The sequence below is a fragment of the Macrobrachium nipponense genome, chromosome 44 (assembly GCF_015104395.2).
Source record: "Macrobrachium nipponense isolate FS-2020 chromosome 44, ASM1510439v2, whole genome shotgun sequence".
Taxonomy (NCBI): domain Eukaryota; kingdom Metazoa; phylum Arthropoda; class Malacostraca; order Decapoda; family Palaemonidae; genus Macrobrachium; species Macrobrachium nipponense.
Window position 1 is genome coordinate 22,801,358 of NC_087221.1, and position 27,033 is coordinate 22,828,390.

At 37.5% G+C, this 27,033-nt stretch overlaps 1 protein-coding gene across 6 annotated transcripts in view; it reads right to left on the reverse strand.

The window, feature by feature from the left end:
* Nucleotides 1-27,033, reverse strand: part of LOC135204094 (CTD small phosphatase-like protein 2) — a 100,824-nt gene that overhangs the window by 21,480 nt on the left and 52,311 nt on the right. Inside the window, exon 1 of one of the 6 annotated variants that reach the window (XM_064234098.1) lies at nt 2,267-2,427. The exons of 4 other annotated variants lie outside the window; for them this stretch is intronic. In XM_064234098.1, coding sequence (XP_064090168.1) covers nt 2,267-2,286 — 20 coding nt within the window. In that variant the 5' untranslated portion in view covers nt 2,287-2,427. One more of the 6 variants, XM_064234099.1, reaches the window with a different exon arrangement.

Consider the following 27,033-nt stretch of genomic DNA (forward strand, 5'->3'; position numbering starts at 1 on the left):
GAAGCCGTATGTTAAGGCACTAAAAATGGAAGGACAGGAAGAGCAAAACGATTTCAGACAAACAGTGACTGTTTATGGATCGGCGGAGACCCGCACAGTCATGGCTGTCTTGGCCCCTTAAAAAAAATAAAAAGTAAATAAAAACAGTAAAATAAAAAAAAGTTCCCGAGCGAGAAAATGAGGTTATTTGAAAGTGCCAGAAGCAAGTGTTATGGGAATCATGAAATAATGCTGTCAGTGAAGAGAATGTTTGTCATCATTACCACTCGTTCATGATAATGATATAAATAAGATCATTGTCATACTTACGCTTATTAACTGATTTATATTAAGGCTATTACAACTCCATTTTCAATGAAGATCAAAGTACCGACGTTATTTTTATCCCTTTCGTCAACATTATTATCATTAATTAACAAGTAGCTCTCTCTCCCTTATTCCCTCATGAAAACAGAACCTTCTTTTTATCCAGGCCCTGGGGTACAGAGAGAGAGAGAGAGAGAGAGAGAGAGAGAGAGAGAGAGAGAGAGAGAGAGAATGGTGAAGGATTTCTTGCCAGCTTTCATTATCGCATAACATCCAAACGTCTGCAGCTGCCATCTCTCTCTCTCTCTCTCTCTCTCTCTCTCTCTCTATATATATATATATAATATATACATATCTATATATATATAATATATATAAATATAAAACAGGGTATCTCCAGAAGAAAAACAACACTGCCACATTCATAGGCGCACTCTCACTGAATCTGTGGATGAATTCCCCTGTTCAGTAAAAAGTTTCATATCATTTGTTTCATACTACTACACCGAGGGTCCATCAGCAGCTCGTCCTAACCCCCTATGTACAAATGACTTCCAAAGACTGCCTTTTTATACAGTACAACCCTGCGCAATGGTCTGGTTTAAACTTCACATAAACAAAAATATCACTATTTGCACTACAGAGCGGAAGAAACAATGAGAGAGAGAGAGAGAGAGAGAGAAGAGGCACAGCAGCCTTGCAAAGGTGTTTCTCTCTCTCTCTCTCTCTCTCTCTCTCTCTCTCTCTCCTTCCCCCGCCCACGACCTGCCTTCCATCCATCCCCGTCTATTCCCAAACCCTCTCCTCCTCTCCCCTGATCCTCGTTTTCTTCCTCTTTCTCCCCACAGCTGGCAACAAGGGTAGGTCGTGGGTGGGGTGATCTAGGTGGGGGGCGGGTTGCCAATTCACCCCATCACCAACACACATATGAACACGCGCGCGCGCACGCACAAACACACACACACTTACACTCACTCACACACCGCGCACTTCCACACTGCTTTGCTGTAAGAGCACTTTTCTGCCGATAAAGGATCGTCGTGTGTTGTCAATTAAGTATATTAGTATAATATTAGCTTCGGTATTCTACGCCGTTCCATTTAATAGTCAGTCCCGGAGGCAATAAAAATTTGATCTTTTTTTCCTTAACTATAAAATCCGCGATTCATTGTAGGTATCAGTTTCGGAAGTGAAGGATGACTCACGGTCGCGTTCAAGGCTAACGCCTAAGGGAAAAAAAAAACTGCTACATCAGTTCATCATCGAGGCATTCCGTGTACCAACATCGATGTATACTTCAGCAATGTTCGGATTTGACGTTCGATAGCTATCCCGAGCCACGCTGTTGTGTTATTTTGTAACCGATGGGGGAAACGGAGCCGAAATATTTCACGAGGTAAACAATGCAACAAACACACTTATGCACACTAACACTGGGTCTAGGTTACATAACAGAAAAACGTCGTTTTAATGACACCAAATAATCCCTCTTGAAATAGAGATTACGAGTTTAGCATAACGTCCACACTTTCTTCATCTATATTTGGCAAGGGAGGTGGCTACATACCTCACCAGGTCCTTAAAATATCCACAAAATCAGCAAGGGCCGAGTACAACACATCACACGAAGGAGGGACGACCAGTACTACAAACACATGTCCTGTGATCGCACTCGGCAACATTGCTCAAATGAAGTCACTCCAGTAAAAAGGAAGAGAGCTTCTTTCGATTGCCTTTCCTTTCACAATAACCGATCGAATGATCTAAGTCACTGTAATGTTAATCAAGATGTGAGTGGACGAATATGATCGACTTGACTTCGCAATGCCCAAGAGCATTTCATGAAGATCTAAACGAAAGGATTCACCAGAGAGCCAATTCCGCGAAGATTATCTAATGCGTTGGAATGGCAGCGTTTTTTCTTAACCGAAACAGCAGCAACGTTCTCCCGTTCACTCACCAAGACACAGTTCTTGTCATCCAGCTTACGAATCTATCAATTCTTTCTTTAATTCTTAAGATGGATTCGGTGTTTTCGTGCGAAACCGCTGGCGAGGAAAGACACGGCACCTTCGTGGAGTGGAGTCCATCCACAAACTGAGACTGAGACTAGAGACAGTGAGTACAGTAGAAGAGAGAGAGAGACTCACTCAGTTGACTTCCTCCCAGTCAACGTGTGTGCGCGTTTGTTTGTCGGTGCGTTCGTGTTAGTTTGTTTGTATGTACCTGGGAAGGGTGCCCCGTTCTGTTTACTCATATATTCATACATAGCTTGCAGAGAGGAACGTAGCACTACTGTTTGTGAGTATATTCGTGTTCATTGTTTTTGTATATCATGCCTGGGAATGCATAGAACCATAGTTCATTACCCGTTGATTATCGACGTTACACACATGAAAAATACATATATGAATGCAAACGGAGTTTTATTGTATTGAGACGGCTTACGCACACTAGTTATACAATTCACAACTTTGTTTTTTTTACATTACTATAACATTTAAACTTGATAATAAAACAAGTAAAAAATTTTAGATCACATACCAAGCATCCTTTTTCATTAGGGACAAACAATAATACATTAAAAGGTTTTTCATATTTTGGAGTTTTCCACGTGTAAGCTTTCTATAGGGCGTAAAGAACATTCTAGTAAACGACATAATGAATATAGACTTAGGGATTTTTTGTTTAGTAACCTCAACCTTGATAGGGAAGAATTGCATTTATAACTACGTGTATGTATGTATACATATATATATATATATATATATATATATAATATATATAGTATGTATGTATGTATATATATTTTATATATATATATATATATATATATATATATTATGTATGTATGTATGTATATATATATATATATATATATATATATATATATATATATTATATATATATATATCAGTGTATCACGAAGGAACACGTACTTGAGAATATCATTAAGTTCACGGTAGATTTAAGGATTATATATATATATATATATATATATATATATATATATATATATATATATATATATATATATATATATATATATATATATATATATATATATATATATATGCTTGTGGTCCAATGGTTATCAACCTCACCTCAACAAACACGGGCTCAGTCTATTATTGATTTAAACACTTCTTTGGAAAGCTATTGTTATTCTTTTGATCAAACAAAAAGAATAGGTAGCTGGAGTTAGTCAATTGCAGAGGGTCCCATACAAGAGAAAGAGGAGTAGGTATATTACTTTCAAATAATTAAATAATTCACTAATAATAATAATAATAAAATAATAATAATAATAATAATAACAATAATAAAACTCTTTCGCAAGTAGAATGCACAGACGGTGTAAAAAATGCAAATTTCAATAAATACATAACATACGCATAACACATGAATAAATTGATAATCATAAACATGCGTAATTTAATTTAGAAAAAAACTAAGTGTGGAATATTATTTTTGGCAGAATCACTTTCTTCGAAAAATAGGAATGTACTTGCAAAACTACGTGATATATATATATATATATATATATATATATATATATATATATATATATATATATGTATAGTATATATATATTACATATCTATATATATATATATATATACATATATAATATATATATATATCGTAGTCTTTGAAAGTGTATATACATTATATATATGTGTATGTGTGAATTTTTTTTCAAAACACCTATTTTAATTAACGTATTCAACAAGTGTCTGTATTATTCTTAAATACAGGTCACTGCAAGTTCACAGACAAAATAGAACTACTACGAGGCTACAGTCGGCCTGTTTACCTAGGACTAACCCCAGACATCTACAATGTCAATCAGGGACTAATGGGAAAGTGTAGCTCCTGTCGGAAAATGTATGTACCAAAAAAAAATTAATAAATAAAATTAAAAAAAGGGGGAAACTAGACTTCGAGAAAGGTCTTGGCATTATCAAAAGTCAGTCTACGTCACAACTGAAATGAGGCAACGAAGTTGTCAGTCACGACTAGAAACTTCCCAGGTCACTTCACGCCCAGTTAAATTCTGAAAATAAATAGGTTCTGAAAGAACTGACTACCATCATTATAAGCCGACGCACTTAGTAAACTCAACTAAGAGTCTGCTTAAAAGGAAGTAAATATAAATCCCGACCACTAAGAAAAAAAACGTCGCCATGACTGCATACCGTTTTAAAGTCCGACTAAAAAATAAAAATAAATAAATAAGATCCTTGTTTACAAACTTCTCCAATTCTAACGGGACAACTCTGAGTGAATGGATAAGTCGTTGGGGAGGACCACGACTCCCGAAGTGGTTAAAACAAAAATGAATCTATTTGTGTCTAAGGACAATATTAACCCTTAAAGAAAGCTAGGGGACACGAGTTGACCTTGGGTCTTCATCTTTGGAAAATAGAATAGTCATCATCATCATCATCATCATCATCATCATCATCATCATAATAATAATAATAATAATAATAATAATAATAATAATAATAATAATAATAATAATAATAATAATAATAATAATAATAATAATAATAATAATAATAATAATAATAATAATAATAAAGTGACGTGAAATATTGGCCTTCTGATTTACGAGCTTGACTTTCATGAGGGAACTTTTGACTCCCTTTGAAAACAACATTAGTGTTGTTCTCTCAATAACAAACACACTCGCAATCTCTCCTTTTTCCTTCTACAAACAATCGAAGCCTATAGCTTAAAAAAACCAAAGCCTATAGCATGCAAACGCAGGAGGAAGATCAACAAACAAACAAACAAGCAAGCAAGCAAGCGCACCGGTACGAAACAAGCCTCCAGAAAACCAGCAGCAATCAGCAAGAAAGAGTTTCAGCAACACGTGAGCAACCAGGAAAGCAGCAACAACAGCGCCAAGTAGCAAGCGGAGCAACAGAAGTAAGAAAACAGGAACAGCAGGTGCACAGACCAAGAATTCAGCAGCAATAACAAAAGCAGCATCCACAACAAACAGAACAGCTGCAAGAATGCTGCGAAAAAATTCTGAACAGCGGCAGAAAGCGGGACACTTTTAAGAACCAAGCAAGCAAACAACAGCAATAATCCACATGAGGATGACCAGGAGCAACATAAGCAATAAGCAAAAGCACCAAACAAGTGGAAGGAGGACCAGAAAGCAAAGCAAGCAAGGGAGGTAGGTGTACTCCTCATACGAGCAAGCATTGCGTCACCGGACTGGTCGATTAAATTCTTGCAAACACTTGGCATCGAACTCTGCATAAAACAAGCATCGCCGAGAGAGAGAGAGAGAGAGAGAGAGAGAGAGAGAGAGAGAGAGAGAGGCCAGTGGCCGAGCTGAACCCGTTGTCACCTCAGCCGTTTACACACAAAAAAAGAAAGAGAAAAAAGATAATTTAGAAAAAAATGTATAAATAAAACCAACACCGGATTGACTTCGTGACCCACGACAGACATCTGAATCACGTGCTTTGGGGCTTAGGATTTCCCTCTCGCCTTCCGTTTTCCCCTCAGAATCCTTTGTACGTTCCTTTTTTTTTTTTTTTTCTTTTTTTTTTTTTTTTTTTTTTTTTTTTTTTTAGGCCACTGGTCGGAGAATAAGAGATGCCGCGCGTTGGGGAATAAATGACAAATAGCTTATTTTAAATATATATTCTTTTTGTTTTCTATGCCACGATGAAATTTTGACTAGAAAAAAAAAATGTGCTTCTATTGATGACGATAATTTTCCTTATTAGACAAAATTCTCACGGAACAAATGTTGTCCGAACTTACTTTACTAAGCTTCTATTGAATAATTCGCACTAAGAAAAAGGAACGTAAGGTCAAACGAAAATGTAATACAATAAATGCCAACTAAATTTTCAATGAACAAACAAATCATGAACATCTCTACCCCATCCGAAAAAACGGGCCCTTATTTCGAGTCTAAGGACGGTACGTAAGACGTAAGGTGTCTACGGGCAGGGATTTGCTGTCCCGATGCTCTCTTATATTCCCTCTATTTTGATGGCATATATATATATATATATATATATATATATATATATATATATATATATATATATATATATATATATATATATATATATATATATCAATCACGGGGATAAAATCAAGGCACGAGAGAGAGAGAGAGAGAGAGAGAGAGAGAGAGAGAGAGAGAGAGAGAGAGAGAGGTTGCAAAGAGGGCAGGCAGGATGCAATGCTGCAAAGTGCGTGCGTGCGTTTGTTTGTTTACTTGTGCGTATGTGTGTGTGTGCAGGATTGTCAGAGAGGGATTTAATAATGGGGGGGGGGGGTTAGTTATGGGTTAAAGGTGATGGACTGGGGGAAGGCGGAGGGAGGGTGAGGGATTAGTAGTAGTTGAGCATGCAACACGAACTGGGTGTGGAACATCTTCCTATCTATCTCTTCTCCTCCTACTCCTACTCTAACTCGTCCTCCTCCTTCTCCTCCTCAGCGTTCTGCCTTCACTCCTTCCTCCTCTTCCTCTTCTTCTTCTTCTTCTCCTCCCTCCGTAGCATTTCGCAATAATTATAACATTCCTTCACCCAATTTCCTTCGCTGGAATCCTCCTCCTCCTCCTCAGCCTTACTACGTCAGATTCTCCCCAATTCGACCTCTCATCGCTTCTCGTTTTTTAAAGCTTGACCTTCCAAGCAAACGGCTATTTTATACTGTAGTGGCTTTCTTCAGTGTTTTGCTACAGTGGTTATCTTCTACAGTGGTTGTTTTCTACAGTGGTTATTTTCTTCAGTGGTTGATTTCCAGTGTTTATATTCCACAGTGGTTGTTTTCTACAGTGGTTTTTATCTACAGTGGTGTCGTTTTATACAGTGGTTATATTCAACACTGGTTGTTTTCTTCAGTGGTTTTTATCTGCAGTGGTTGTTTTCTTTAGTGGTTTTTATCTACAGTAGATATATTCTACAGTGGTTGTTTTCTTTAGTGGTTTTTATCTACAGTGGCCATTTTCTTCAGTGGTTGTTTTATACAGTGGTTATATTCTACAGTTGTTTTCATCTACAGTCTTAGTTTTATACAGTGGTTATATTCTACAGTGATTGTTTTCTTCAGTGCTTATATTCTACAGTGATTGTTTTCTTCAGTGGTTATATTCTACACAGTTTCCCCACAGTGGTTAGACAGTGGCTATGTACAACACCTCGACAAAAGTAGAGAGCTGCCTAAACAAGTGTTGTCTTTCAACAAAATTACGGGCTGAGCTCTCTCTCTCTCTCTCTCTCTCTCTCTCTCTCTCTCTCTCTCTCTCTCTCTCTCCAGCCCTTTGTTATGTTACAGGTCACCTCTATTTGGAATCTTCTACGGCTTACCTGTTGCTTGACTTATTGGTTTCAGGAGGGTTCGTTCGTTTTTTTTTTTTTGTCAGAAATAACGAAAACTTTTTAAGCAATAAACGAAAAGTCCACAATACGGTGGCGTTAAAAAATGTCAATGCAAGGGCTAAAAAAGTAATAATTAGAAATAGATTTAAAACTAAGAATACACAATAATGTTGGAAAAGTGGAGTAAAATAACAGGGAATATAAAATGGATAAACAACAATGGAGAGAGAGAGAGAGAGAGAGAGAGAGAGAGAGAGAGAGAGAGAGAGAGAGAGAGAGAGAGAGATTTAAACATCTGGACAAACGTCAAAAGGCTTTAGGAGAGAGAGAGAGAGAGAGAGAGAGAGAGAGAGAGAGATCAACTCACCAGATATTGGAATTCTCCTAAAATAATCGTGCACTCTTCCCTCACACAAAACTCCGTTCCCTTTACAACTGCCTGGACGACACGAAACACACACACACACACACACACACACACACCACACACCCAATCCACTCGAGCGAGCGTTTCCAAGGTCACCAGGAGCCAACTTCATCATCATCGCAGACGCCTGTTCACCTTGGGCCCTTCGGCCATGGCGTAAAACGGTATTTCGGAGACGTTGTCCGCCCGTCCCGTCCGGTAAGTGCACTGCAGGTTGAGGACGGGAGGACGCTTCCTCAAAGATCAAGAAGGTGGTGGCGTTTCACACGTTCTGATAAACCTCGGTTTTCATCACATTCCTCTAAAGAGTGGAGTTCAAAGTTGTGATCACTTGTATATGTAATAAGTACGTACTATATAAACATCGTACATATTCTAGTAAAAATGTTCTGTTACAACAGAATTCCACCTACTAAAAGGAGCCCATAAAATCGCCAAAATAGAGAGAGAAAATATATTTCAGAGACTGCTGTCTCTCTCTTCAGGGAGATCAATCTGTGAAATATAGTATGTTATCTCTATATTTTGGCGTTTTTATGGGCTCCTTTTAGTAGGTGGAATTCTGTTGTAACAGAACATTTTTACCAGAATATGTACGATGTTTATAAATATACATATCTCTGCGTAAATATACGTTTAGAAGGAATACCGAACGGAATTAAAATTAAAAATCCGAGGTAACTACAGAGTGATTTATGAACCCCAGATGACGCCGTAATTCATTCAAGCAAGTCGTATAGAAAACGGTCTCCTTTTCAAGTAATAATAATAATAATAATAATAATAATAATAATAATAATAATAATAATAATAATAATAATTTTCTTACAATGGAATACATTGACGACAACGTAGCACTGGAAAACGCAACTTTCAATCTAAAATGTTGCAAAAATTAAGTAGACCTTTATTATTAATAATAATAATAATAATAAATAATAAAATAATAATAATGTTCTTACAATGGAATACACTGACACCACACAGCTGACTGGAAAAAGTCCCTTTTAATCTAAAACGTTGGAAGTAAAATAAACATGTTACGAAACAAAATAATGAGGAAAACGTTTATAAAATTCAATTCATGTTTACTACCAAGTTCTTGCGTTTTTAACGTCAGTGACCACTGTTGCTGTGACACCAGTTTGTTATATTACATCAACCGATCCAAGCAGAGACAGAGACTTGACGTTCGTGTTGCCTAGCAACGCAAGCGGTCAGTTAGTAACCTTGGTTAGCAGGCGCGCGATATATATAATATAATATATATATATATATATATATATATATATATATATATATATATATATATATATATATGTGTGTGTGTGTGTGTGTGTGTGTGTGTGTGTGTGTGTGTGTGTGTCTCTCTCTCTCTCTCTCATAGAAGTGCATTTCATCTGTAGTATAACCACAAGAACTAACATATTTCTTAATGTGTACTATAAGTACATATTCAATTAAATCTTGCCAAAATAGAAAAAAAATAAGCATTCAACATATCCGAATTTATCTTGTGACATAACACTGAAATTAATATTCTAATTTTCTAAACCAGAAGGCGACGGAACTGGCAACTCTAGGTCTTCAGCTAACCGAGTCCTGATGAATGCTAAACTAAAATAAATAATAGCAGGGAAAGGTTTGTGGTTGAAGCGAAAGAAAAGAAGAAAAATGCGAATTCTGAAACCTGATCAGTTCTCGCACACAAGCCTGACCGAAGTGGTTTATAAAACTGGCGTCTCACGCACCATGGTCATCGACGTCGGAGTAAAAAGTAAGACACTCCGGCCTGGATAGGAATGATATAAACAGGTTGAGGCGAACGAAGAAGCAATTGCGAGGCGCGCGCGCGCGGGGGGGGGGGGGGGGGGGGGAGAAATTGTTTTGGTTATTTATGTTTTTAACACAAGGAGTTCATCCTTGACACTCACGCACGCACACTCGTCGTGCTTGCCCGCAAGCACACGCAAACTGCCTTCGCGATATCAATCAAGGAACTGGCCGTCATAAGAAACCTCTTATAATCCTACACGCAAATGGGGGGAACTGAGGAGGTGGGATAGGGAGAGAAGAGGGGGGGGGCGGTTAGGAGGATAAGAGATTACCCCCAAGGTCATGTAAACTTCTGACGTCCCCTCCCATCCACAATCCACTCCCCATCCCATCATAACCGCCCCCCCAGGGGGCCCCCTTTATTTACTCTCATCCCATCCAGCACACCAATCTCTTTACCGGAAGGGCGACGGCGTTGGGTGGTGAGAAATAAAGAAAACTGAGGCGACGAGAGAGAGAGAGAGAGAGAGAGAGAGAGATGCAGGAACAGCTCTAAAGCACGATGCACGTGAGAGTACACGCCACTCTTGGCAACGGGCGTGCATATAAGCTTGCACGTATTACGTAACTAATGGACTACGTTTTTTCCTATGATCTCTAAGATTAGGCAATAGTATCATGAATTCGTGTAGTCTCTTTTAAAAACACACACACACACACACACACACACACACACACACACACACATATATATATATATATATATATATATATATATATATATATATATGTGACGGTACTTACTTTCTCGTACACAGCTCTAAGGTAACGTGTGCCGTGGAGGCTGTTACTTTGGGGACTTAGCAAAAAGGGTTATCGTTTTGGATGAGAAATGAAGATTGATATTTTTCTTTGCATTAAGTTTATTCTTCGCTGGGGCACTTATAAAGTTTTTCCACCTTCTGAGTTACTGGGCTTTTGGACTGATAAAACTTAATTGGCACTTGTTGCAATTACGAGTCTATAGGCACGAGGGAATTTTACTGAGTATTGATTGTCACTTTCACTGTCTTTGATTGATTCGCACACCACACTTTTGCACCTGTTCTTCTTCTGGGGATTCTTCTGTCCTTCTCTGTTTCACGGCCATGCCACTGCCGTTCTCCCCTCAGGCTCCCCGGTTGTTCTCTCTCTTGGCTTCTCTGTTCCCCTTTTTTTCTCTGCTTCCTTTTCTCCCTGCTCTCTCTCTGTCTCGCCTTTTTGTTCAGTTGAAATCTCCTTAGCCCCGCCTTTGGATTTTTGGATTTTGACTGGGTGTGGCATTTTCTGAAAGACTTCTTGTGCCTTAGTGGCTGCAAACATTATACAAGACCGCCTTCCTGTCAGGTCTTCTACAGTAATTCGTAGGCTTTGAATTTGTATAACGCCATCCTTGTTTCAGTTTTCCTGGCTTCTTTAGGGGGGCGTTATGCCTTGGTAACCTCATAGGTCATTCGTTGATACCCCTTTTGGGCTGTCTTATGACCAAACACTCATGGCTTTTGATTCGTCGATACTGTAGAGGCCTTACCTTTGGGAGGGTGGAGCTTTTAAGAATTTGGTACTTCCCTCTTTCTAACAACGGGTCATAGAATTCCTTTTTAACGTATGCCAGATGGCTCTCTCTGACCTGTTCACGAAGGGAACGGCGATTAGTCATAGGCGCTAATGAGAGTAGTTTCCAATTTCTCGAATATGCCTGGGCGATATCCTTCGTCGCCCATAATCTCTTGTTGGTCACTAATCACTGGTACGGACAGAGGCTTTTTGGGGGAGATGAAAACCAGAGTCTAATGGCTAAAAGCCTAATGTTTTGAGTAACAAAATCCGCTTCTCTAAGATATTCTCCTTTCTTCCTTATTATCCGTTTCGTGCCTTTTTCTTAAGTATTATTAAGTTATTGTCTTTTGGAATAACGACACTGTGCCACACTATTACAGTCTCGGCCCGCTACCTCGCTGACTCCGACAGCGTTATCTAAGCTGAAGCAAATATTCTATACCTACAAGAGGACTCCTAACTTATGCTTCTTGGAAATCATATTGAAACTTTAACTCAAAAACATCATTGGTGAATGTAAACATGAGCAAATCCTTGATTAAGTAACATTAAGGGCAACAATCAAAATTGAATGTAAACATGAGTAAATTCTTGAGTAAGTAACATTCAGAGAAACATAAAAAAAACTGAATATGAACATGAACAAATACTTGATTAAGTAATATTAAAAGAATCATCAAAGTGAATTCAAATATGAGTAAATCACATTAAGAAACATGAAACTGAATGCAAACAAAATAAATCACCAAAAAACAAGAAAACTGAAAGTTAAACATACATAAGCCCTTAAGTCATAAGTTATATAAATGCATGGTAGAAGCAAAAAATAATGGTAACTATCCAAGTTTACAGTACATGATTGGTTCAGTCCTCAGTCCTATTCTATCTAGGTGGATATCGTCTTTCCTTATGGAAAAATAAATTTCGTTCTTTGTTGACGACACTTGATGGCTTCTTGTTTGCTGCGACCTGCTGCTTGGAGACAAGTCCTGGGAGAAAATATCCTTGTGTATTTGTATGCAATAACAAGTGAGTCCTTGACTTTCCTACGGAGATTGTGTATTGTGTTTATGCAAAATTTCATTGGACATTCTTACTGTAATTTCTGAGAAATAATATAACTTCACTGCTTGATACTAAAACAAAATTGGCAACTCGGTTAAAGGAACCGGTTAGTGGTTAATACTTGTAGGTTTCTTCTACTGTGACAACAATTAGTTAGTTTTCACCAATCAATATCTTGTTAGTAAGTTTTCAACAATTATTATCTTGTTAATGATCTTCATCAATTAACTTCTTGTTAGTGAGTCTTCATCGATTAATATCTTATTAGTAAGTTATCATCAATCAACATCTAATGGATTTGAACAAAATAAGTGTATTAAGTACCCCTTCAAAGTCTTAATCATTTCTGAAACGAATTCTCTATCTTAAAATTTCTTAATGTCTATCTTAACCCCGTCTAATTTATTCTTTTACTTCTAAGAATGTTCTTATGGAACGGTTTAAACGTAATATACGTCTTAAATTCTATACTGCGCATTGAATCGTTTCTTACATACCCAAATATTTCCCTTCAAGTCAAAATAAATTTGAAGTTAGTGCACATAACTCCAAAAAAATTGCTACAAACCAACTAATTAAAGTAAGAATTGGCAACAAGATATTCCTAAGTCGACCGATGGAGGTAAACTTAGCAATAAAGAAATCAAATAAATACATGGGAATAATTGGATGAATTAATGGGTTTTGTTCTTCGGTTTCACTGAAAAGTGACTCTTCTATTTCTTAGGTTATATCTAGTTCCTTCTTCTGGAACTTCTTCTGACGTCTCTGTCATTTCGGATTCTTTAACTTCTTTGGTTCTCTGACCTTGTCCTTGTTTATCCAAATTCTTCTTCTTCTAATGATTCAGCATATGTGGAAGGCATTTGGTTATTCATTTTCTTAACCTTTATCTTAGTTTCTTGTACGTCTACGACCTTGTATGGTCCTGTGAATTTTGTGGCTAACTTATAATTAATACCACTTCTTACTTCCTTCTTAATATAGACTTCATCCCCTTTCTTGTAGTCTACAGGCCTTAATCCTTCTTGATGCTTCTCTATCATATTCTGCTGGGCTTCTTCTAGATTCTTGTGCAATTGCTTGTGTATTACTTTAAAGTTTCCGATTCTTATCTTCATGATATCTTCAGAGTAATTAGGCTGTATTGGCTGATTCAGCCATGCATAAGGTAATCTGGGTTCATATCCCATCAAAGCTTTTATGGGAGTTGCTCGAGTACTCGTATATGCCTTGCATTTAAGGATAATTGGACTAAAGGTAAATTGACGTCCCAGTCAGGATCCTGTCCTACTGTGTGACGCAATACGTCTAAAACCTTTTCCTGTTATTCCTTCTACTAAGCCATTACTAGCTGGGTGATACGGCTGTATCGCTACCTTTTCTACCTTAAAGGCGTTACAAATTCTTGAAACTAATGAGTTGTTGAACTCCGGTCCCCATTATCAAGAAATAATGAGCTGTGGCGGTCCAGAGATCTGCAAAATATCTTATCGAAGAGTGCGGTTGCACAATCCTTGGCACTTTTACTAGTTAGTGGTACCAACTCTGTATATCTCGTGAGCGCGTCGATACATACTCGTATATTCTTATTCCTTTACTCGTGGTATGAAGATTAGTGATAAGATCAATAGATACTCTTTCGAAAGGAGTCTGTGGGATAGGATATTTCCCTAGTGGTACTTCCTTGTCTGTTCTTCCCTTGTAGCTGTTGCATGTATTGCAGCTCTTCACATAATTACTAACATCCTTGTGAATTCCCTTCCAATGGAAAGTTCTTTGGATTAATCTAATTGTCTCATCCCTTCCTGGGTGAGCTTCATGTCATCGTCGTGCATTAGCTCAATGACCTTGTTTCTTAGACTTTTAGGTACTAACCTTTTGTGCAGTACACCTAGAAATTGACCAAATGGTCATATTCCGTGACACATCCAAATTAATACGCCATCTATGTCCGTTAATGCATCTGTGGGACATCCAACCTTCCTACCTAGTTCGGTTAATTCTTGTTGGCTGTGTTTTCTTTCGTTTCTAACGTATTTGAACAGTTCCCTTATATCTTCATCTCTTTCTTGTTCCTTTATGAAATTTTGCCGGGAAAGCTCCTCTGTATAATGCATGGTAAGTACATTTACGTCACTGCACATTGTTTCATTCTTTTCTTCTTCTTGACTTATCATATTTATACTATCATCTTGTGATACATATCTTGATAATGCATCTGCTACCTTATTCGTCTTCCCAGGGACATATTTCACTTCTATGTCATAATCTTGGCTGTCATGAACCAACGGGCTCTTCGTCCAGAAAAATTAGGGTTCTTTAGCATTTCTACTGCGGCTGAATGATCCGTGAACACGGTTATCTTGTAACCAAAAACCAAAAAATGATATATCTGAATGCTTTAAAGCGTCTATTATAGCTAGAGACTCGAGGTCTGTTACTGAGTAGTTCACTTCTGAGGGCTTTAATTTCCTACTGTAATAAGCTATCGCTTATACTTATTATCTTGTCTTTGCATTAAACATGCTCCTATACCAATGTGGCTTGCATCCGTGGCTAAAAAGAATTCTTTGCCAAGTCTGGGAAGCTAAGTACTGGGGATGTGTTAATCTTTCCTTCAATTCATCAAATGCTTCTTGCTGCTTGTCTGTCCATGTAAATGAGACGTGTTCCTTTAAAAGTTCAGTTAGTGGTGCGGATATGACTGCAAAATTCCCTATGAATTTGCGGTAAAAACCTGCTAAACCTAAGAATGACTTTACGTCCTTCTTGCACTGAGGTGTAGGATATTCCTTGATTGACTTAATCTTTAAGTCGTTTACTTCTACGCCCTTTTCACTTAGTGTATGACCAAGGTAGTCTATTTTCCTTTTAAGGAAGTTACACTTCTTTAGTAAGCTTCAGGTTGGCTTTTCTTAATCTCTTTAGGACTTCTCTGACTAAGTCTATGTGTTCCTCTATAGTGTCTGTTGCTATTACCAAATCATCTATGTAACAGTGTACGTCCTTGCCTAGTAAATCGCCCAAAATTTTATCCATTAATCTTACAAAAGTTACCGGGCTTGACTTTAGACCAAAGGGCATTCTTACATACTGGTATCTGGCCGTTGCTCTAGTGGAAAAGCAGTCAAAGGTTTACTTTATCTTCGTCTAGAGGGATTTGCAAGAATCCCTGCAATAAATCTATAGTGGTGAAGTATCTCTTGGACCCTATAGTGGCGATAAGATCTCGCATTGACGGCATTGGATAAGGATCATTTTCAGTAATTTGGTTCAATTTTTGTTTTTTCTGAAATCCACAAACTATTCTATAAGTTTGTCTCTTTTAGGAACTAGCAAAAGTGGAAAGGACCATGGGATTTAGATGGTTCTATTATTCCTTGCCTATTCATTCTTTGTACTTCTCTTTCAATGATCTCCTTCTGGAATGTGCTACTCTGTAAGCTGGTATGTAAATTGGCTTTGTGTTCGATGGGATGGTCTATCCTGTGCGTTATTTCGCGTGTATTTCCCAAGGTGTCGCCGTCTAGAGCGACTATATCATTATATTCGCACAATAAGTCTATGAATTCTTCTCTAACATGGTTTTCCTTAATGTCCTTTAAATGAAATCCTATCTTAGCTCTTCTCAGTTTTATGTCCTGAGCGTAATTTTCATTTCCTTTACTGATCGCTGCTACCGTTTCCCTTTCTACAACTCGGATAGGTATGGAGTATACTTCTGCTAGGCCTATCTCTGTACCTGGTGTTAACTTAACCTTTCCTCCTCTGTTATTATTCGTAATCTGTAACGCTATTTTGCCCTGTGACTTCATGTAAACTAGAAGAATAATGTATTCCGTTTACTTGCGACTTTTCAGTAAGCGTGAGAATTTCCTTTCCTTCAAAAATTGGATTGACTGTACATTCTACCCACGTACTTTCTCCTGGTTTAAGTCTTAATTCCCTCTCTAACTTTAAATAAGTGCATTGATTTGATTCTAAGAGGTTAATGATCTGTTGTGAACTCGTGGTGCATTCTGGATATCTTCCCTCTGTCTTATCCTTCTTTAAACATACCTTTCAGTTGTGGGATTCTCTTGAGTCTGGGTTCCTTTAATTGACTTGCATAATGGTATTCTAGAAATCTCACGACCGTTTTTAATCACTAGTTGTTCTCTTGGGGCATCAATGCTTATCCCTTGTCTAGCCATAGTTGGATAACCTATCAGCAAATGGGCAAAGCTAATTGTATATCTCTGGCTACCAGAACATTTTCTCTTAGAGCAATTCTTCCTAGCCTAAATGGAAAATCTAACTGTCCAATTACGTGGATATCATTACCCTGGACGTCTGTAATTCTACAATCTACCGCTGGATTCAAACTTAAGTGAGAAAAATACAATCGATACACCTTTTTCTGACATTATATTCTTAGGACTTCCTGTATCAAAGAATGTAACATAGGTTTCTCTAGACCGACATGTGCGGGAAATAATGGTCTAATAATTATATTCATTCCCTACATCAACTTTGCTAACCCCTGTGTAGCTGGGCTTAGCCTTGACATTCCGACGTTCTCTCTGTTATAGAGGAAGATTCATTGTACCAGTAAGCAGAAAATTTCCCATTGCGTCGTCTGACATTGACTGAACTGATGATACCCTACCCTATACTTGCTGTTTGATTAGCATATCTATTTGGGACGGAATCCCTATTTCCTCTAACTGGGGGAGAGTTGACTTTGATTTCTATCTCTGCCTCTCGACTGAGATCTACCTCTAGGAGCTGAAACAAATTTATTTCTGCATTCTCGAGCACTATGTCCTGTTTTCTTATGGAAAGGACAGAAGGCTATCCCTCGGCAGTCACTGGCATAATGTCCTCTCTTCTGACAGTTATAACACTGTTGACTGTCGAAAATCCTCCTTGAGAAGATTTACCTGGTATCTTATTCTGATTTCTAGATGGTGTCCTAGATCTATTTGGACCTCTTTCCTTTTGTCCTAAAGCGACTAAAGGTCTGTATATAGGATTCCCTTCAGGTCTTCTACCTAAAATTTTTGTTTCCTCCTCTTCAATCTCTGCTACGTCATCGGATGTCTCCCACTTACGAGACATCCTTGCAATAACCTCCGTTGGCAGGCTTCCAATCATTATTGCTAGTCTAAATATCTTTTTAACATGACCCATTAGCATTTTTTGCTTACCTCCTTCTACCCTCTATCCACCTGTGGATTTCCATGAAGTTACCCCATTCATTCATATTGTTGTATCAACTGAGAGCTAAACTCTTGATAACGTCTTTCGTCTAACTTAAATTGACGCACTAATCCTTGCCAAACTAGTAACTGGATCTCTTTCACCAACTGTGGAATAAACCTTCCTAAAATACCGTTTCAATTCTTCCAATTCTTAAGATCTCGGTAAGTCTCGGAGTGGACGTATCGTTCTAAGTCTCCTCCGGCTTCCAAATCAAGATAACTCTTGGCTTCAATAAGCTTTTCTCTATCTGTCCCCGTTATGCTGTCTAGGCGTGTCTCCACTTGCTCTATCCAGTTTTCTAAGTTACAAGCTAACTGACCATCCTTTCTTCCGCAAAATTTAGCTATGTGATTAATCACACGTCCCTTATGTGTTCCCATTACTGCTGCGCTCGAATTCGGCGACTGTGTACCTTCCGGCATGGTTAATTTCCTTGTTTGACTTCTCGTGAGCACGGCGTTCTTACGTTCTGATAAGGAGTCGGTCTCCCTTTTGACCATCGACTCGTTAATGGAAATTTTCTTAAGTACTGAGTATCATTAAAAGTATCAAAGTTATGACAGTAATATCCCAAAAGAAAATGATAATAACAATAAATTGTTTTTTACTAAAGTATTCGATTACCAAAAAAAAAAAAATAAAGGAATTTTCCCCTGAAATATTCTCAAAGTCTTACGTTACCGATAAGCGATTCTTAAACAACAACAAAAACCCTCTTAACAGTACTGGTAAAACGATACTGAAACTGACCGTAAAGTGTGCGCTAACGAGAGACCTCCCGTGAATTACCCTTGTTATCCTAAACCAAACAAACAAATAAAAAACAAGTAAAACATTCATTCGACGTAACGAATAAAAGTAAAAGCAAATACTAAAACAAAGAAACAAAACAAAGTACAAGAAATCGCAAAAAAAACAACCAAAATCACAAAAAATAACATAAAACAATGACACAATCAAAATTAGAAATTAAAATTTAAAGTTATTGGTTAGTAAATACAAATGTTCGGGAAAAGGTCTTAGTAGCTGATTAGTTATAATTAGTAAACTAAAGAAATATCGTAGTTTCGTTGCCAAAAAAAAAGTTCAGAGTGAAAATCTTTTAATCTTGAAATACCAGAAATTGTCTAACTGAAATGTTAATCGCGTAATTACTTTTATAGAGTTTAATGTTATGTAAGTGTGGGGACATTTATTTGGACTTAACTTCTTTCGTCTCTTCGGCACCCGGGTTTACGCCTGACAGCTTGCGTTCGCCTACCAGCGCGTTGAATGATGTGTTAGTTTTCCCCCCCTCTCTCTCTCTCCTTCGGGAAATGGGGTACCTCTCTCTTTCGATGGCGTTGACTGATGCGTTTTCGGAATTGTTTTCTTTCCTCTTGATATATTTTTCTTCATGCTTTCGACATGTTGTTCTTCTAGTGGAAGTTCTTTCACTGTTCTTCGGAGTGGAGTTTTTCTTTCGCAAAGTGTGGGTGGCTTTTTTTTTGGAGCGCTTTTATTGTTACAACCTCGGTAACTGTCTTTGTATTTGGGAAGCCACCTGGTACTGTCTTTGGGGAGAACTTTCTTTTTCAAGTGGCGTGAATGGATTGAAATCTCTTATGCCGACACTAAACTTTTGATTCCGTTTCGCGGCCGCTGTTTTTAACTGTCATTCGCGTCGCTGATCATCGTTTCTTTGCTGTGTCTTTGTCTTCCTATCATACCGCTCGACATCAATTAATCTTGTCACTATATCAATCTTTATCTCATCGTATCCCATCGCTCTGCCACCAATAAATCTGTGACGGTACTTACTTTTTCTCGTACAGCTCTAAGGTACGTGTGCCGTGGAGGCTGTACTTTGGGGATTTTAAGCAAAAGGGTTATCGTTTTGGATGAGAAAAAAATGAAGATTGATATTTTTTCTTTTGCATTAGTTTTAATTCTTCCTTTCGCTGGGGCACTTATAAAGTTTTTCCACCTTCTGATTACTGGGCTTTTGGACTGATAAAACTTAATTGGCACTTGTTGCAATTACGAGTCTATAGGCACGAGGGAATTTTACTGAGTATTGATTGTCACTTTCACTGTCTTTGATTGATTTCGCACACCACACTTTTGCACCTGTTCTTCTTCTGGGGATTCTCTGTCCCCTTTTTTCTCTGCTCTCTCTGTCTCGCCTTTTTGTTCAGTTGAAATCTCCTTAGCCCCGCCTTTGGATTTTTGGATTTTGACTGGGGTGTGGTGGCAATTTTCTGAACAAGACTTCTTGTGCCTTAGTGGCTGCAAACATTCATACAAGACCGACCTTCCTGTCAGGTCTTCTACAGTAATTCGTAGGCTTTGAATTTGTATACGCCTCCTTCTTCATGTCCTGGCTTCTTAGGGGCGTATGCCTTGGTAACCTCATAGGTCATTCGTTGATACCCCTTTTGGGCTGTCTTATGACCAACACTCATGGCTTTTGATTCGTCGATACTAGAGGCCTACCTTTGGGAGGGTGGAGCTTTTAAGAATTTGGTACTTCCCTCTTTCTAACAACGGGTCATAGAATTCCTTTTTAACGTATGCCAGATGGCTCTCTCTGACCTGTTCACGAAGGGAACGGCGATTAGTCATAGGCGCTAATGAGAGTAGTTTCCAATTTCTCGAATATGCCTGGGCGATATCCTTCGTCGCCCATAATCTCTTGTTGGTCACTAATCACTGGTACGGACAGAGGCTTTTTGGGGGAGATGAAAACCAGATGTCTAATGGCTAAAAGCCTAATGTTTTGAGTAACAAAATCCCTTCTCTAAGATATTCCCTTTTCTCCTTTCTTCCTTATTATCCGTTTCGTGCCTTTTTCTTAAGTATTATTAAGTTATTGTCTTTTGGAATAACGACACTGTGCCACACTATTACATATATATATATATATATATATATATATATATATATATATATGTGTATATGGCCGGTAAAAAATGTTCTGTTACAACAGAATCTAGATTCCATTTAATAAAAGGAGCCCAAGAAAACGCCCAAATTAGAAAGTAAGTACGTATATACTATATTTCAGGGATTGCTGTCTCTCTCTTCAGGTTGGTAACGAGGAGAGAGAGACATTCTGAAATATAGTATATATACTTACTTTCTATATTTGGGCGTTTTTATGGGCTCCTTTTATTATTATTATTATTATTATTATTATTATTATTATTATTATTATTATTATTATATGTAGAATCTACTGGTCCACTTTTTTTACAAGAAGTTAAAAGGGCATTGTTGTGGCTATTAAAGTTGCATATAGTATACATAAACATACACACACATTATATATTACATTTACATTATACTATTATATAATAATATAATATATATAATTATATATATCATATAATATAATTATATAAAACCTGGAGCTCGCCAACCTTTTATTACAACACCCAAAATAAGAGCAGGTAAGTGTTCCGAATGCCCGAGGGAGTCAGCATGAAAATTATAGGGCTGAGTAGGAGCAACTGAAGAAAACGCCCAGTTGCTCGCGTGAAAACATACCCTGGAGAGATTGACCATTTATGGGCAATGAGCCGATTAAAAATTGCACAGAATTTTGGTATAGCGGGGGAAGGAAATTTGGATCGAAAAATCTTAACGACACTGATATCTGCACTGAAAAAAATAATCAAAATAATACTGATTTATATACATTAACAACTGAAAAAGTTAGCCAAGATGAAAATTTGGTTCGTAAAATCACTAGCAGAAAAAAACACGCCAAATTATTCCAAAGAACATCGCAATTTTGCATGCCAGACATTATGAAAATTAATAAAAAAAAAAAAAACTGTCCTATACATTTATAGTTTTACACTTTACTTTGTGAACCTGAAAAGTTAAACCGGTCAGTAATAAACATTAAAATTATCTGTAATAAATATCATATAATATATATATATCTATATATATATATATATATATATATATATATATGTGTGTGTGTGTGTATATATATATATATATATATATATATATATATATATATATATATATATATACACACACACACACACTACACATATATATATATATATATATATACACACACACACATATATATATATATATATATATATATATATATATAATATATAGATATATATATAATATATATATATATCTATATATGTATATAATAATAATAATAATTTATTATAATAATTACTGTGACAAAACCTAACTTTTACCCTTTTATTATCTGAAATAAAAGCTCCACATTATTGTTTAAAAATTTAAAAGTATACAAGTTGCTATACTTCCCATGCAAGCACAATTTCTACAGCTGTCGCCCAATTCCAGTGAACTGGTCACTGATACTGTATCTACTTATATTTACTTCGTTTTGCACATTATTCCGCATTCTGAGAGAGAGAGAGAGAGAGAGAGAGAGAGAGAGAGAGAGAGAGAGATCCCTAAACACTACAGAGAAACTTCACACCACACCAAAAAAGAAGTCATTTGTAACAGCCACTGAGGCGGGTGGGTCATTAAAAGACGAAAAATTCGCGTCAGATCCTTAAAGGAAACCTGCCTCTCCTCTCCTCAGTCTGCTTGTACGTCAAAAGCTGCCCAAGAGACGTTCCAGGAGCGAGTTCCGAAGCTGATATCCTAATTGTGACGTGAGCAGGTTGCTCAGCTATTTGGGTACAGTGCTACATCTCTCTCTCTCTCTCTCTCTCTCTCTCTCTCTCTCTCTCTCTCTCTCTCTCTCCTTTGTCAAGTTCTTCTGGCTTATCGTCTTTAACCAAACGGTGTCACCAGGTAATACTTCTGGGCAGGCAAAGGCCGTCGGAACTGGCAGAGAGGACCTTCCATAACTTAAACTAAGGTCCAGAGTTTATGTAAATTCCTCCTTTTTCAGGAGCTAACCCCCCTTTTTTAGGAGGAGGTTGAGAAAAAAAGAAAGGAGGAACACAGCAGAAAGAACTATATGTCTTTCAGCATCAATTCAAATAGGATTTCCAAATTCGTGATCATATGAAGATGCGGCAATGTTAGGCGTAAAGGCGAGTCCTATCCACAGGTGACTCCTACCAAGGTGAACAGAGGCCTTGACTCCTATACTAAAAAAAATAAAAATATAGCTGGATAACTCGATTTGCTGTCCTTTATTACGGGCTGCTGTAGGAGCACGAGCCCGTGCTGGCATAAGGCCAGCTAAATCTAAAACAACAACAACGCTGTCCTACCTTCTTGAAAGAAAAAAAAAAAAAGAGCTGCTTGGGGGGGAATATTTAATTAGGGACATGGACGTGTATGCAGGTATGTATTTACGAAACGATTCAGGTCTGTATTGACACAATCCCCGTATGGAAAGATTGTACGAATTCATACACGGATTCACACAGACAAGTCGCACGATCAGAATCATATGAAGAATAGTTCATTTTATTTCCACTGGCAATTCAAGTATCTTACAGACCCATTCATTCTGGTGATCTACTGCTCTCTCTCTCTCTCTCTCTCTCTCTCTCTCTCTCTCTCTCTCTCTGCGAAACATCAGAAAACGTTGGCACAGAGAAGGCTTCGTCTGCTTTGTCATATTTCCCTGTGACGCAAAAAGACATGACAACAGTTTTAAAGTGGACATTTATCCGTTCTGATCCGTAAGTACTGCAGCAGTTGTTATTCCGTTCAAACAGAAGAGAGAGAGAGAGAGAGAGAGAGAGAGAGAGAGAGAGAGAGAGAGAGACTCGGAGTCCCAGGGCCAGGCTGGAGTTGACCGACGACACCAAGACGACGGGACGGGACGGAGCGAGCATCAGGCACAAGCGTACTCACGCACGCACGCACGCACATGACTCATTCATCGATCCCGCCAACGAACCAGCACCACCACAGCTCCAACAACTCTCCAACACCACCGCCATCATCCTCATTCGCCAGCACTCTCTACTACTACGCATTATCATAGATGCAAAACTTCGATCGTGTTGCTGCCGATATGGTTTTCAATGTGAGAGAAAATGTTAAATTGTCTTTCATTCTTTAACTTACCCAACGAAAAATTATCTTCATTGTTATTATTGCGAATTAATTGCAGACTTCATTCTATAATTCTTAAATGATCAAGAACCAAATGAGCTTTCGACGTTCACGATATCAAAAGAAATTTACCATTTTTATTCCCAACGAAGACAACTAAGAAACTGTCGAACGCTAAAATGAGATACAAATTTAAACAAATGGAAACATCAATGCAATTAAAACACATAATTAGTGACGACAACTGAATAATTAATCACAATCTATGAAATCAGCAGCTAATAAAAATGACCTGTTAACAGACAGAGCCTGCGTGTTAACAGCTATAACTAACGAGATAACAAGACACAAGTGACGGGTCAGTAAATAGAAATGACAAGTTAATAGACACGAAGGACTTCTGCTTCTCCTGTTCCTTCGACATTGGCTTTTAAAAGAAGAAAAGACACGAACACACGCGCACACAGACGCAATATTCTTCAAAAACATTTAAGCAGTTTAAACATTTGTTCATAAGCCATATAAAACGTTGCCACAGAACACGCACAGAAACGCAGGACAGGGAAATGGCGATACAGCGATGATGAAAGGGGTTGGGGTAGACCCATTCGTTGCAGGGGCCATTTAAATGTGCGTGGTAGCAAGCAGATTTTATTATTATTATTATTATTATTATTATTATTATTATTATTATTATTTCTAATATTATTATTATTATTATTATCAATTTAGAAATAAAAAATGCAGCCCGTGAATACAAGAGAATGAGCATAAAGTTAAGAATATCTTAGTTTTACCAGACCACTGAGCTGATTAACAGCTCTCCTAGGGCTGGCCCGAAGGAACCAATTGGTCACCTAGCAACGGGGACCTACAGCTTAGTGTAGCATCCGAACCACATTATATCGAGAAATTAATTTCTATCACCAGAAATACATTTCGCTGATTCCACGTTGGCCGCGCCGACAACCGGACTTCGGACCACCGAAAACCACTCGTCCAACGAGGAACTAGAATGAGCATAAAACCAAAGCAAAGAAACAAATACAGACACAAACGAAAACAAAATGGCGAAGCCAGCATAACCACAAGATCATAAAACCAAAAAAAAACAAAGAAACCAATCAAATAAAAGAGAATAAAATCAGCAATGAAACATAACATTAACAAAGCACTACAGAGCTCAGAGCGCTCGCTTTACTTTCAGCCAGCCAGCCACCCAGCCTCCGTAAATGCAACGTTTCTCTTTAATGGAAAAAAAAAAAATCTAAATTACAAAAAAAAGGTATTACCAAAACATAACAGAAAATGCATTTTCCCCGCTTAGTTATAGATGCTAAAAAAAAAAAATTTCCCCCAATCATTTCCAGAGCGCTTTGTGCTATTGCGTCCGTCTGTGTGTGTGTGTGTGTGTGTGTGTGTGTGTTTTTTTTTTTTTTTTCCATACAAATATTCGCTATTTCAGAAATGATCACCAGTTCAGAAATGCTTTCCCGTGAAATGCGTCCGTCAGTTCCACACACAAAACATTCATCATTTCTGAAGTGTTCCATTTTCTGTCAATATTCATTATATTACAAAACGTTAATCGTTTTCGTAGTACATATTCTACAAAATCAGAAATGGTCACAAACGAAATATATGCTACTTTATTTTCCCATGAAATATACACCATTTTACAAATGTTTACATAACACGATTGTTTATTACTTTCCTATAAATATTTGCAGTTGTACATATCGCTCACCAATTTACAAATTACCGGCAAGAACTGAACCGCGAATTAATAATAACAAGATATTAAATGAGTCACACTAATTAAGATCTAAAAACTGCGGACTACAAATACATGCCAGAAAACGATGCTTAGAGAGAGAGAGAGAGAGAGAGAGAGAGAGAGAGAGAGAGAGAGAGAGAGAAGAGAGAGAGAGAGAGAGAGAGAGCGTTTTACATATACTCGTAATAAACCGGAAAGTTAAATAAGTGTCCACCAAATTATTCAATTCTGCTCCTTTATGTTTGAGAGAGAGAGAGAGAGAGAGAGAGAGAGAGAGAGAGAGAGGAAGAGAGAGAGAGAGAGAGGGTATTTTTCATTGTGACTGTTTGTTTTGTTATATGACAGACAGAAGTAGACCCCTGACAAGTCAGGTAGGCAGTATGACATCTACCTTTAAATGAAACCCCATCATCATCCATCCCCAGGTAGACCAGAGCAAAATTGGCTTCTCCCGCGCAGTTCAGAAAACGACCGGAAACCCAATCACGAATTCTCCTCTCTCCTCCCTCCGCCGTATATAGATTCTTCGATCTGGTCTAGATTCTCGCGTGTATGCGCGCGCGCTCACACGCACAGACAGACAGACCGACAGACGCACGCACGCACGCTCACATTCTTCTACTGCAGACGGGCGAAATTTTGGAATCCGTCTACTGGAGGTCTGCCAAGTTATTAATAGAGGTGTTTAGTCTCGTGCTGACTTTGAATTAAACTGTTAATTAGGTTCAGATGGACACTTTTTCATATCTACTCATTCCTAAAGAAGTACGACACATATACATACGTATACACAATTACACATACACACTATATATATATATATATATATATATATATATATATTATATATATATATATATATATATTATATGTAAGTGTGTGTGTGTGTGTTGTGTGTGTGTGTGTGTGTGTGTGTGTGTGTGTGTGTGTGATATGAGAGAGAGAGGGATGAGAGAAATAAATGTGTGCATATATATGTGTGTTATCTATATATATATATATTATATATTATATATATATATAATATATATATAGGAACCAAAAACAAAATTGAAAAGGGGAAAGACTGGCATGGGTAGATCGCCTCTTAAAAGGTAGAAGATGATAGAATTTAATAATTTCAGGAACGCCGAACGATTTTGAGGAGAATATTGCTCATTGAAAAACCAGAAACGTAAAATTCGTAGTAGAATTTAAATGCCAAAATATTTCATTTCAGAATTTAACCTTCCAACGTAATTCCCGGCCGGTTTCAATGCAGCATTTTGTTACAAAATAATAATAATAATATAATAAATAATAATAATAACTAATAACTAATAATAATAATCAATAATAATAATAATAATAATAATAGTGGAGAGGAAATGATTTTCAAATAGAGAATAAAAAGAGACGTTTTAAATTCCAGATTTCAATTCCCGAATTTCGGAACCGAAAGGGAAGTATGAATT